This window comes from Dipteris shenzhenensis, chromosome 7 (genome assembly GCF_047967505.1).
Source record: "Dipteris shenzhenensis isolate YYH24624 ecotype China chromosome 7, Dip_SZ_1.0, whole genome shotgun sequence".
In the NCBI taxonomy this organism is placed as follows: domain Eukaryota; kingdom Viridiplantae; phylum Streptophyta; class Polypodiopsida; order Gleicheniales; family Dipteridaceae; genus Dipteris; species Dipteris shenzhenensis.
The window spans coordinates 46,140,350-46,152,961 of NC_141602.1; the positions used below are offsets into that span (position 1 = coordinate 46,140,350).

The following is a 12,612-nucleotide window of genomic DNA, read 5'->3' on the forward strand; positions in this document are numbered from 1 at the left end:
GAACAAGGAGGAGAAGCAACTTTGAAACAAAAGAAAAACCTTCCATACCTCTATCCAAGGTAAGTCCTTTTGCAGTTGATCTTGTTTGGAAGTTTGCTCTCTTTAGATTTGTACTTTCTCGTATCCAAGAAACGCATGATTTGGGTATCAGTGTCACATTTGTGTGTTGGGCGCAATGTCCTTTTCTACTTTTTAGAAATTCCGTCTGTTGGAGCGCGTCTATAGGCACGTCTCAAAGCGCGTCTCAGACCGCGTCTACAGGCGCGTCTAAACGTGCATCTAGCCTGTTTGCAGACACAGACAGACGCGTCTATAGACGCGCTGTTAGACGCGAAAATAGACACGCTAATCAGACGTGTCTATAGACGCACTCCGACAGTAAGCCTATCTTCCCTTCCCCTTTCTTCTCAGCTCATCAGTAATAGATTTTTTTCCTTTTTTCCAGTTCAACATGTGGCCAGGAAGCGCTTCCAACTCACCTGATTCCCGGAATTCTATTTGGAAGGACTTATATAACCTTTTAGGGCACCCTCCTAATCCTGCGGAGTTATATGGGTATATGACGGGTACTCTAAGCACTCCCCAGGAGTCGGCACTACAAACTCCAAACCACCCCACACCGCCTGAGATCACCCCAGTGGAGTCAGCACAACCGTCTTATGCCCCTTCTTATGCCCCTTCCCCCATACTGTCTTATGCCCCTTCCCCCATGCCGTCTTATGTCCCTTCTGCCATCCCATCTTATGCCCCTTCCCCCATGCCGTCAGGAGGTCCTTCTGTCTCGCAAAGCCGTCGACGTACTCCTGTGCCATCAAGACTCGGTTCTCCAGCTACGAGTGGTCAGCGTAGTCCTGTGCAGTCTCCAGCTACGAGTGGCCAGCGTACGAGCTCGACACGACACGGTAGCAGGCGTAGTAGCAGGGAGAGCGGTGGGGGATGCATGGCACAATGCTTTGGGAGGGGTGGCGGTGGGGATGATGATGATTCAGATGATTTAGACGTGCCTCCGGGTGATGGTACGATATTCTATGACATCACTCAGACAGGAGGCATCTTGATGGATGCGTAGGGGAAGGACATCATGGCCTTCATGCTCTTTGTAATTGCTAACAATTATAGAGATTGCTTTATCCACTTCAAAGACCAGCCAAAGAGGTTGGCTGATGAGACCCTCACTGCTATTCACTGTTACGATACTTGGCAATAAAAGATCTTCGCTTAAGAGGCAGGCACTAGCGGAGCTTGCCAGGCTTGAGGGAGGTCAACCACCAAGGGGCCCGCCCCACACCGCTCACAAGCGTGAGTGGAAGAAAGCAATGAAGTCAGCGAGGGAGGACCCCATTCTGCAGCACGTGGAGGCATGGAGGATCCAGATGGAGGAATATGGAAGCGCGCATTTTGGAGCAGGGGGTGTTGAATCATGAGAGGCCCAATTTGTAAGTATCGATCTCAAATTATATTGCTTATGTAGTTTATTAGGAGGTTGTTTCTTTGTACTAATCCCTCCGCAAAGTGTGTCGTCTTACAGCTTGAGATCGTGGGCAGATACCCTACTTCTGTGGAGACAGCCTACCACCGCCACCATCGCAGAGGAGATACATGGAGGCACTTCTATGATGATGGGTTAATTACTGAGGAGCAGTATACCCGGGCTACTGGAGCGGCCCCCGAGGTATTTGAAAGTAATTAAATAATGCCAAAATTAAAAGTAAAGATTTGATTTTTCATACATTGATATATGTTGTCCCTTGTTTACAGGCCCGTGCACAAGACAATGAGGAAGACAAGGAAGGAGGCGCAGGAGGGAGCGCAAAAGGGAGCGAGGACCTGGAGAACATAGATTAGTCGTAGAAGTAGTGCTAGCTACTCTTTTTTGTACTTAAAGCCACTGGCTTGGCTTCGTGCCTCTTGTATATACACTCCTCTTATTTTTTGTACTTGAAGCCACATGACGTGCCTTAGCTTCCTTATTTTTTGTACTTGAAGCCACATGACGTGGCTTAGCTTCGTGCTATATGTATATACAAGCACTTTTTGAGCTTTCAATTTTATTGCGTTTTGGAGTTGTAATGTTTTATTTGAAATTGTAATTAAAATGCGGTTCGCTGTAAGAATTGAATTACACAATGTGGATATGGGATTCTTGTAACTATATACCATACACAACATACACAGCATTCTGTAAATTAAAAAAATAAATAAATAAAGCGCGTCTATCAATGCTTCTATAAATGCATCTATATACGCGTCTGTCTATTCGACAAGCATCTATTTTTGCGTCTATAAACGCGTTTATTAGCGCGTCTATTTAAGCATCTAAGTGTGCATCTATACGCGTGTGTGTCTGATATATAGATGCGTTGGTAGACGCGGGTCTCCAGACGCAAAAATAGACGCACAAATAGACGCGCCCGTAAGTTTTTTATTTAGTTCAATAAACGCGTCTGTGTGCGCGTCTATGGTTGCTTTGTGTTGTTGTGCTCCAACCATGCCTATGATGTGGCTTGATGACATGGCACATGTGGCTGAGGTGGCAGAAATGTAGAATGGTGAGGTGGCAAATCATTGTGATGTGGCAAGGTGACGTGGTAGCTCATGTGATGATGTGGAAGAGGGTGAGCTGATGACATGGACATTGATGATGTGTGAGGTGGCAAGAGGTGGGGAGGTGGCATGGGTGACCATAGTCAAACTTGCTTACATGGCAAGATGATGATGCAATTTAGATGAGTTGACTTATGAGTCAGCCTTCCACATGTGCACCATGCCACCCCCCAAATGGCGGCCACTAGGATTGGTGATCTACCAAGCCTAATTAGGCTTGGTATTTGGCTTGGGTGGCCCCTTTTCCCTAAAAGGGGAGATTTTAATATGGGGAGGCCAAAATTGACCCTTCCCTATCTCAATTTTAACCAAAAAATTTTCCTTGGATTCATCACGTGGAGGAGGTTAACATATGTGAATTTTGACGTAATTGGTTATAGGCACAAATTATTATATTTATTTCATTTTTCCTTTACCACTCCTCTAACAAGTGAAAGTAAAAATTAATCTCAGATCTCTCAAAATCCAACTGTTAAATTTTTTATCTTTCAATTCCAGCACATAACCTTGTGTGTCCACTAACCCTCTATCAAATTGGATTTGTTCAATTTTACACACACACACACATGTACACATACACGTAATTACAATTCATTGACACACAAACACACTCACAAGTCACATTCCAACATGCACACACAAACACACACAAACTCTTACTTATTAAAAAATGTTTCAAAAGGTCCCGGCTTGGTTTGTTTAACATTCCCACTCTAGGAACTTTATAGTGATGTTTTGATGAGCATGTATGACTTCAGATGGATAGTAACTTATAAAATTTCCACCTTTTTTCCTTTTCATATTTACCAATGGCCATAAATACATGGAATAAACCTTTTTAAGTATTGACACATTTTGGGTTAGATAATTTAGCCTTATTGTACTATTAGATTTCATAAATTTTCTTACTAGATGTTTAGTTACTCTTGTAGTTGTTGCAAATTAACTTAAGCCCCCTTCTATTGGTGGTGGCATGTGACTTCGACCACCCCATTCAAGAGCGCTAGCACCAATTTACTAAGCATTGAACAAGGTCAAGTAGTGGCAGTGCCCTTGAAGATCATCACAAGGATGCAAGAAAAAGCCCTAGGCAAGGAAATGAAGAAGGAGGCAAGACTAGATTGCACAAATATACTTCAGCAAGATGAGTTGATTTTCAAGAGCATTCTGTTAGGGGAATCACAAACCATTTTAGAAGATTGGAGTGCTCCTGAGGGTAATAGTACACTTCAATGATATGAAATACTTTTCACAAGCATTTTGCCAAGGGAATTGCATACCATTTTAAAAGACTGGAGTGCTCTTGAGGCTAGATTGCACGAATACACTTTAATGAAATGAATCTATTTTGTAATCATATAATGTAACAGATTCACAGAACCTAACCTCTAAATTATGGAGTGGATATCTTATACGTGTTGTGCAACTTTTTTGTGTTTTTCAGAATCCTCAAGAAAGTGCATGGCAATTGTTTTTTTTCGAGTGGTAGTTACGTGTCTAACTTTTGTTTCGACATCACAAAGGTATTTCAAAGCAAATGGGCATTGCAATTTTTCTCACCAAGGCGTTTTGTGACCTTTAAGGTAGGAAGCATAGGTCAATATGCGATTTTCACAGTTGGTCATCGGAGTGTGTGTGTGTGTGTGTGTACACACATACATACATACATACCAAGGATGTTTTTATCAAAGATATGCTCATATATTAATATAAAATATTGGCAAAAGTTTTCAAGCTCATTTTTTTAAGTTTTACAATATCGGTAGAATTTAGTACTTTCTATATATTTGCTTTTGAATTTTAAAGGAAAAAATGTAAATCCTGGCGAAACTTTAAATTTTTTTGCATAAAAGTTTCAAATCTTGGCGAATGTTTCAAACATATATTTTTAAATATTAACTTTTGATGTCAATATAAAATTTTAGCTTCTTAACGAAACTAACTTGAAAAAATCATCCATGATACATACATACATACATACATACATACATATATATACACACACACATACACACACATATATAAGTACATAAATATATATATATATATGCAACGAGTGAGAGAGTTCCCATATATAAGCCATTTGCTTTTAGTTGGTAAAATGGTCTTTGTGTGTGTGCTTTTCGGGGGCAGCCACTTGCTGTATGCATATGTATATATGCATGTATATGCACAATATATGCATTTTTGTATCACACATGTGCACACATGCTCATGTGTATGTATGCTATGAAAGAGAAATAAAGACACACACACAAACACACATATATGGAGAGAGAGAGAGAGAGAGAGAGAGAGAGAGTCCTCTTCGTAATGATGTCCAAAAGAACACAATGATACAGAACAAATTATTAAGGCCTCCAAAGCCATATACAAAAAGATACAATAGATCCACCTAGATCTCCCCTAATAAGTTGAATTGTGTTTATTGAGTATAGAGTAAAGACAACAAATTCAAAAAGATACAATAGATCTACATAGAGCTCCCCTAATAAATTGAATTATGTTTGTTGAGTAAATTGAGCATAGAGCAAAGACAAAAAGTAAAAGGGTTATGGAAGTTGAAATTTGGCTTCTTGACATTTAGATTCCACCTTGAGACCAGCTAGCGAAGTAGGTCTCTAACCCATCGTAGTAGACAGGTGATGTAACTCAATGATCATAATAGCCTAGATCAACTTCATGGGGGATAGCTTTACATCCAATGATTTAACTAATGAGTTTAAATCAAAGGGCCCCTATTCATACAACAGTCCTAACTATTTTTATGGAACTTGAATTTTTGTTTCTTGACATTTAAGATTCCACCTTGAGACCGAACGGAACATGTCTCTAACCCTCGTAGATGGGTGATGCAACTCGTTGATCATAATAGCTCAGATCAACTTGGTGGAGGATAGATTTACATCCAATGACTTAACTAATTGGTCAAAATCAAAGGGCCCATATTCATACAATCTCTTTTCTCTATTAAGGAGAGGTTTGGGGGAGGACGATTGAAAGAATTTGGGATGTTGGATTCTTCACAATGAATACACACCATTGGATGCATTAGTTGCGTGCCCAGAATTGACCGTTCCATTTTTGGTGGCATGGGGGCTATTGGGCGTTTGGTTCTTCTACCTATCCATATCTTCTCGACTCTTTCACAAGCCCCAATCGATCGTGCTCACCAATTCGTTTGAGATCATTCAAATCAATAAATGCTATCAGATCAACAATTCATATCTTGATTCGTTATTAGCTCCTCACATGAAAAATCTCCGATCAATCGGCTCCATTGAGATTAGCATCCTCTATTATAACTTTATGCCTCAAGAGGACGAGCGTCCCAATATCATCATCGACATGTCCAGTTGCCATATCTTTCTTCACCACATGTCAGTCAAAGTTTTTTCGTCCATCTCTTCCTTGTTAGCTTCAATAGATTGTCGCCGTTGTTCCATTATTGTTGGATGTGCACGACTACCGGTATTAAATATTGCAATCGTTGAGGATCAATTGTGATAGAATTGGAGAGGCGCAAAATTTGCAGCTTCCCTTGATTTAGATATAAAGTGCACAAGAACTAAGGGCATAAGCGGAGACAAGAAAATAGATTCCCATGTACATATTAGAAAATGTCTGCAGATGATTGGTTTTGCAGGTGAAAGAGCTAAGGAGTTACAGTTTTATAAGTGTGGGATGATTTTGGCAGTACGTTCAGAATGCATGATTTGTGGTGGGAGTTTGCTAAAGCTATGGTGAAACAGCATGAATCCAGGTGGATGTATCCAACACGAGCAATGGAAGTCTCCGGGGCCTCAAACAATGAAAAAGTCTTCATGAGGGCTATGCAAGTTGCCGTAGTTCTCAAGGAATGTTACGAATTCCCTACTCTGTGTGCTAAGGATCGTGGCTTGCCACGGGTAGCACGCTAGTGGTGCTAATTGGCTAACTAATTTTCTTCTTTAACATTTCAGGCTTCGATGCTGAAAGCACGTCATGGGCGCGACCTATCAGTGCCAAGAAATTACTTAAGGTTGAGACAATTCTCCCATCTCTCTTGCCGCTCGTTAAGAAGACAAGGGCTACTTATCTCCCTGAACTTCCCCGCCAGTAACGCCTGTCCGGTAGTGAATAAACTTTAAGGATTGCCTCCAAGCAACAACTGAAACATGAGGCTTATATCAAGAAAAAGGAACATGACCCTGACCTGGAACTAACCAAAAAGTACGAATATATTGCAAGCGAAACAATAAATATCTGGCTCGGGTGTATTTGTAGAATCTTCCTCGAGTATTACCTAACCAATGGCAAGTAGGAAACAAGTAAAGCTAGGGGAAATTTGTCGGGAACAAAACCTGTACAAACAAAGACTTGTGGGAGTCCGAAGGAACTCACAAATCTTCGGATTTTTTCGACTCGTAAATCTCCAACAACCGACGGAAGATTTCAATGTCCTTTGATCTCTGCTCCCAAGTCTACTAACCTAGTATCACAAAATTTATCTCCCTGTTCACGCTGTAACCACGCTTCTTCACTCGAAGAATGGGGCGACCAATTTTGTTAAATTTTTTTTGTATATATGGAATGCTTTTTTTCAAAAAAATTTCCAAAAGTAAGATCAACTCTACACGTCTACAGCATCAGTGCTAACAAACTTGGTGAGTGCTCACAAACTTGGTGAAGGAATACAGAAGTCTCCAGTTTAAGGAATACAGAAGTCTCCAGTTTAATTTGTGGGGTGCAAAGTAGAGTACACATTTCTACCTACGGAAGCTGTATATATTTATATTATAAGTAAACAAGCTTGGTCGCGCTTTCTCATGAAGCGCGGAGGCAGCATCGTTCATCAAGCTTGAAATAAGAACGCCTCCAACTCTGAAAGCTCCGTTTCGCAGAACTTGTCTTCATAACAGGCCTTTGCACACAACTCTTTCGGAATTTGATATGAATTCAAAGGTGTGGGATAGCAATGCTCCATGGCAGGGTCAGCAGCTTTAATATTAAGCACGGAGTCAGATTTTGCACTGTAAATCCTGTCGTATGCAGCACCTTCAGCAGACGCAGCTCGTTGTATGGACTTGGCAGAAATCACGGCCTGAGCTGGGATTGTTAGGAGCGAGCTCGGAAAATTTAGCTGAGCGGAGGGACCTCGAAGACAAAGTGTGGCAGTGTCAAAGGCCCGAGCAGCGCCCTGTGGTGTGCGATATGAGCCCAACCATATGCGCGTCCTCCTACTGGGTTCTCTGATCTCAGACACCCATTTGCCCCAAGGGCGTTTGCGTATGCCACGGTAGCCACAGCGTGGATTTGCTCCCTCACACGGTCCTTTGTCGCTCAAACGCTTATCATCATAGTGTGGAAACTCATCGTCTTTTCGCATACCGTCCATTGTTAACAACTACGGTTGAAAACGCCTAGTCTTCCCTTTCTATAGTGCCGGGAGGAATTGAGGCACAACCTGGACTCCTGGAGGCTGGAACGTGCTGCGGGCAAGTGGGAGAGGAAGTGCCAGGGAATCGGGATACAGGTCGTCACATGGCACTGCCTGCCTCTTCATGCATGCACTCCCCGTCGGATCGCACTTTGGAGTGACAGGGACGCGCGAAAGATGATCGCCACGACTTGGAGGCAGGCTTCAGAGTCAGCAAGTAGGGCCTTGAATAACTTTTGATGATCGCTTCGAAGGCAAGGAATTTGGAAAGCTCTTTTGGCCAGTGGTATCAAAACTCTGGGAGCAGGATGATAAATACTGCTTAACTCCGACGATTTCTACTGCAGCCAGGAGACGATGGCGATGGATCTACTAGATTAGGTGATAGAGCTTGAAACTTTTCCTTCCACCTATGGCGTTTCGAAATATGCTTGCGGCGGATAGACATAATTGGAATGCGCCTTTGCTGATTGCTTCGAAAGCTAGCAACTTCTTGAGAAGATTTTTGCTGCAGCCACGAGACGATAGAGATGGATATACTAGATTTTGTGGGACAGCTGCTGACTGGAGTGTGTTGATAGAGCTTGAAACTCTTTGCCTTCGCATTTTGATTTGTCATCTTGATCCTGAAACCTATGAGCCGCACCACGTCAGTTTGGGATAACAATGGAGTCTTATCAAGGTACTTGGCTCATTCATAAATACACTTAGCTTTTTCAACGTGGGTGCGTTTCCATGGCATACGCAGCCATCCAATGCATTTTCTTAGAGCCCGTTCCCACTTAGAGCTCCTCATTTCTAAGGAGTGGTTCCCACGAGATGGAGTTTCTCTTCTCCTCCACATTTTTGAGAAGTGGTTCCCACGAGATGGAGTTTTTCTTCTCCTCCGCATTTCTGAGGAGTGGTTCCCATGAGATAGATCTTTTCTCATTGTCCACGTCTAGCGAAAACCCTCCAACTCGCAAGGAAGACCTACAAACCTGGAGCTAGCAAAAAACTCACATGAACACTGGCTGTAGAGAGGCTAGCCCCGAAATGAGATGGTGGGTTTTTGCATCTACATTTTCAAGGCATTACGTGAGAACCTTGCGGGGGCTGGCCTTTGCGTGCATTTCCAATGGTTTGTCAGTAAGGCAGGAACACACTCTTAGAGGAGCTCCCCGCGTTGTGGTAGACGATGGGGACGCTGCTGGCCTAGCGACAGGCTCTGCAAGTCAAACCGTGTCTCCTCGTGTCGGTGATCGAGTGTCCCATCCCGTTTGCAACCGGTTCAATTATCTCTGCATGCGTCCCACTAGCGGGAGAGGAAGTTGAGACCTATTGGTGGTGGCCATTTGTACAACCATGAACCGGGTGCACCGTCCAGCATTCCAATGCTTGGCTAGAATTGAAAATTTTTAACTTGCTGGGCTGGCCATTGCTAGGGGAAGGGGGAAGCTCAACATTAAGGCATCATAGGGATACAAAACTACCATGCCAGTAGGACTGCTCCAACCCTACTAGCTTGTGCGGGGATCCCCTCTTAGCACTTCTGCGATGGTAAAGTTTTGGGATTTTTCAAATCTTTTTTTGCTATTAAAAATTTTCATCGTCATTGTCTTCGTTTCCACACGAGGCATGCCCCTCTACCTGTTGTTCTTTCTTGGTGTCTATGAATACATTTGAAATGTTAGGAGTTTTGCATTTCTCATTTTCAACAGCTTCAGCTTGCTTTGTACCAGTCTTCAACTTTTTTGGACATGGTATTTCGGTGTCTTTACCTGTTTGTGTAAGGAAAAGAACAATTATTTGAAAATGATTTCAAAAGGCAAATAGATTATTTAAAGATAGAAAATAATCAAAAAAATAGTAGTATTTAAACTTGAAGGAAATATGGCCCTTGAGGGGTCCCCTTTAGGGGCAAGGGACATAGTCCAACACAGCCCTTGCCCCTAAAGGGGACCCCTCAAGGGCCATATTTCCATTGGTTGTGTTGGAGTCCAGATGTGATTGGTACTAAATCGTACTAAGTGCTAAGTTCTATTAATAGTGCTAAATACTACTAATACTGCTAAGTACTGCTACATAGTACTAAATACTACTAAAACTGCTAAGTACTAAACAATACTAATGCTAATCCTAATACTGCTACATAATACTAAGTGCTAACTAAGGTATTAAATACTACTAATACTAAATAGTACTAAGTGCTAACTAGTGCTAAATACTACTAAATAGTACTAAATATTGCTAAATACTACTGATACTAAATAGGACTAAGTGCTAACTAGTGCTAAATACTACTTTGTACAGAACTGTTTAGTTAAGCATGTAGAACATATTTCTGACATCCATTTTCTATTCATGTACAGCTTGATCCAGAGGCTGCTCTACATTTTTTGGAGAATCTTTTTTCTGCTGCTCCATCCTGTCCTGTACAGTATGTTGGTGTTGCTCCATTGTCTCCTCCACTGCCCCAGGAGGATCTGTTTGCTGCTGCTCCATCTTCTCCTCAACAACATCAGCAGCAGGTCCTTGCTCCTGTGGCTTCTCCTCCTCAACACTAGGTGATTGCTCCTATGGCTTCTCCTTCTCAGCATTAGGTGCTTCATCTGTGGCATCAAGGTGTATGACACATTCTTGTACTTTAGAGCTCTCACCCAACTCCACAGTAGCTGGTACAATAAGTTTGGGGGAGGCATAGCTCAAAAACCTCCAAATTGTATGAGCTCTAAAATTATATACATAGTTTGAGCTGAAGCTATCTTCTTTCATCTGCAATGGCAGACGATAATTTAGAACACTTTGTATCATTATGAATTATCTTCAAGCTAAATGAAAATTATTTTTTCTTACAAGGTCTGGCTGTTCTTTCTCAAAATAGCTTGAAAGTAGGTATTTTGCACTGATCAGCACTCTCCATCCGCAGCTACTTGAATCATCTTGTTGTGGTGTCTGTAGAGTTGGAAAGATATGTTAGAAACTGTTAGCATGTGCACAAAACAAAATTATTCAATAAGTTTAAAGACATAGCATGAAATAGACATCAGTAGAGGGAACGGCTTTTTACCTCTAGACTTATTGGCTCTATTGAATCCAAAAGAGAGACATTGGGAGGACAGTGATCCAATGCATCTAAAAGCCTTCTAATACAACTGCAATATGTATAATTTAGTTAGTATGATATCAAAATAATGAAGTTTTAAGTTCAAAAAGCACACACAAAACTTACAATTTCAGCTCTCTGTGTGTGTTTTTAAGAGAGTTGAATAGAAAGCATTGCTTCTGCTGGATGTCAATAGAAACAAAACTCCAGTGGTCATTGCATAAGGAAAAAAGCATTAGGAAATCAAGGGCTACAAGAGTTCCCAATCTTAAAGAAGAATCTTAAAAGAAGTAGTCACCCACATACCTGTTATGGTATGGAAGTAGCAAAACATCAATTACTTCAAAATTGCAGTGTCTGAACCAGCTGGAAATACTAATGGGAGTTTCCTTTGCATCTCTTAATTTAGAAGAAATGGCAGGATCAATAATATGGACTGTACGCTGTACAGAGGGGTGAAGTCAGCTTCTCATCATGCTGCATAGGACCAAAAAATAATTAGGGTAGGGTATAAAGGAGCTACAAGGGGGATTGTTTTGCAAAAAATGTAAAATAATAAACACTTACTAGAGCATTGCAAGAATGATAGTATCTGAGCAATACTCATTCTTATGAGCCAATGCTGCCAAGCATGGTTTTGTCAAGTCAAAATCATTCACTGAAAATTCATCCTCAATATGGACAACTATATTAGGGCCCAGCTCCTGCAACCTTCTATGTATCTGCAGCTCCCTCTCTCCAGTCTCCACATCTATAACAGATTTTGTTTCTTTTATTTGCTGCTTCAGTGACTCCTCATAAGCAGCCTTCCCTCTGGTGTTCTTTGAGTGGGTTACTTCAACAACCTTAACCTCATCTACCTTCAACTTCCTTGTAGGTGGAATTAACAATATGTCTCTCATCTTTATGTCCTGCCATTCCACAGGATGAACAAGCTTGTCATACCTCCATTTCACTCTGGACAAAGTGTTGAAGTCTTTGGCCATCAAAGTCACCCTGTGAGCATGGGCTGCTACCAGCATTGCATCTTCAAAATATTTTTCCAAGTAATCCTCTGCCATTTCCTATAAGGAAAGAATGGTAGTTCTATTCCACCTGAACCCAAGGTGCCAACTATCACATATTTCTCTCACCAGTCTTTGAAAAGGTGCCTTGGGTATTGCAAAGCCTATAGCTTTCTGTTGCTTCCTGATCTCCCTTAGCACACCTGCACCATGATTCAATCTCTTGGCCTTTTGCTTGAGCAGGCTCATTGGCTTACCCTTCCTGCCATGTGCAGCTCTTCCCTTTGGAGGCACACTAAATTTCTTGGTACCTGCCCCAGCTGCTATTGCTGCAAGCCCTGGCCCTTTGCCAACTTTCCTTGCAGTTGACTTGGTTCTTGCCATCACTCTGAAAAACTGCATACAAAGGATTGGAAAGAGATTACAAACATGGAGAACATGTTTTGACAAAAAAAATGCAATCATAGGGGTGGATGAAGCAACATAGAAAATTTTGCAAT

At 41.7% G+C, this 12,612-nt stretch overlaps 1 protein-coding gene across 1 annotated transcript; it reads right to left on the minus strand.

Annotated features, from left to right (window-relative positions):
* Positions 1-7,259: 7,259 nt before the first annotated feature.
* On the minus strand, positions 7,260-8,080 carry LOC147900421 (ethylene-responsive transcription factor ERF020-like). Its single transcript, XM_087377584.1, has one exon. The coding sequence runs from the start codon at positions 7,979-7,981 to the stop codon at positions 7,439-7,441; it is 543 nt and encodes a 180-aa protein (XP_087233710.1). The 5' UTR covers positions 7,982-8,080; the 3' UTR covers positions 7,260-7,438.
* Between the last annotated feature and the right edge of the window lie 4,532 nt (positions 8,081-12,612).

Bases quoted from the DNA above. Each gene is read 5' to 3' on its own strand.
- LOC147900421 (XM_087377584.1), bottom strand. From the start codon at position 7,981: ATGGACGGTATGCGAAAAGACGATGAGTTTCCACACTATGATGATAAG.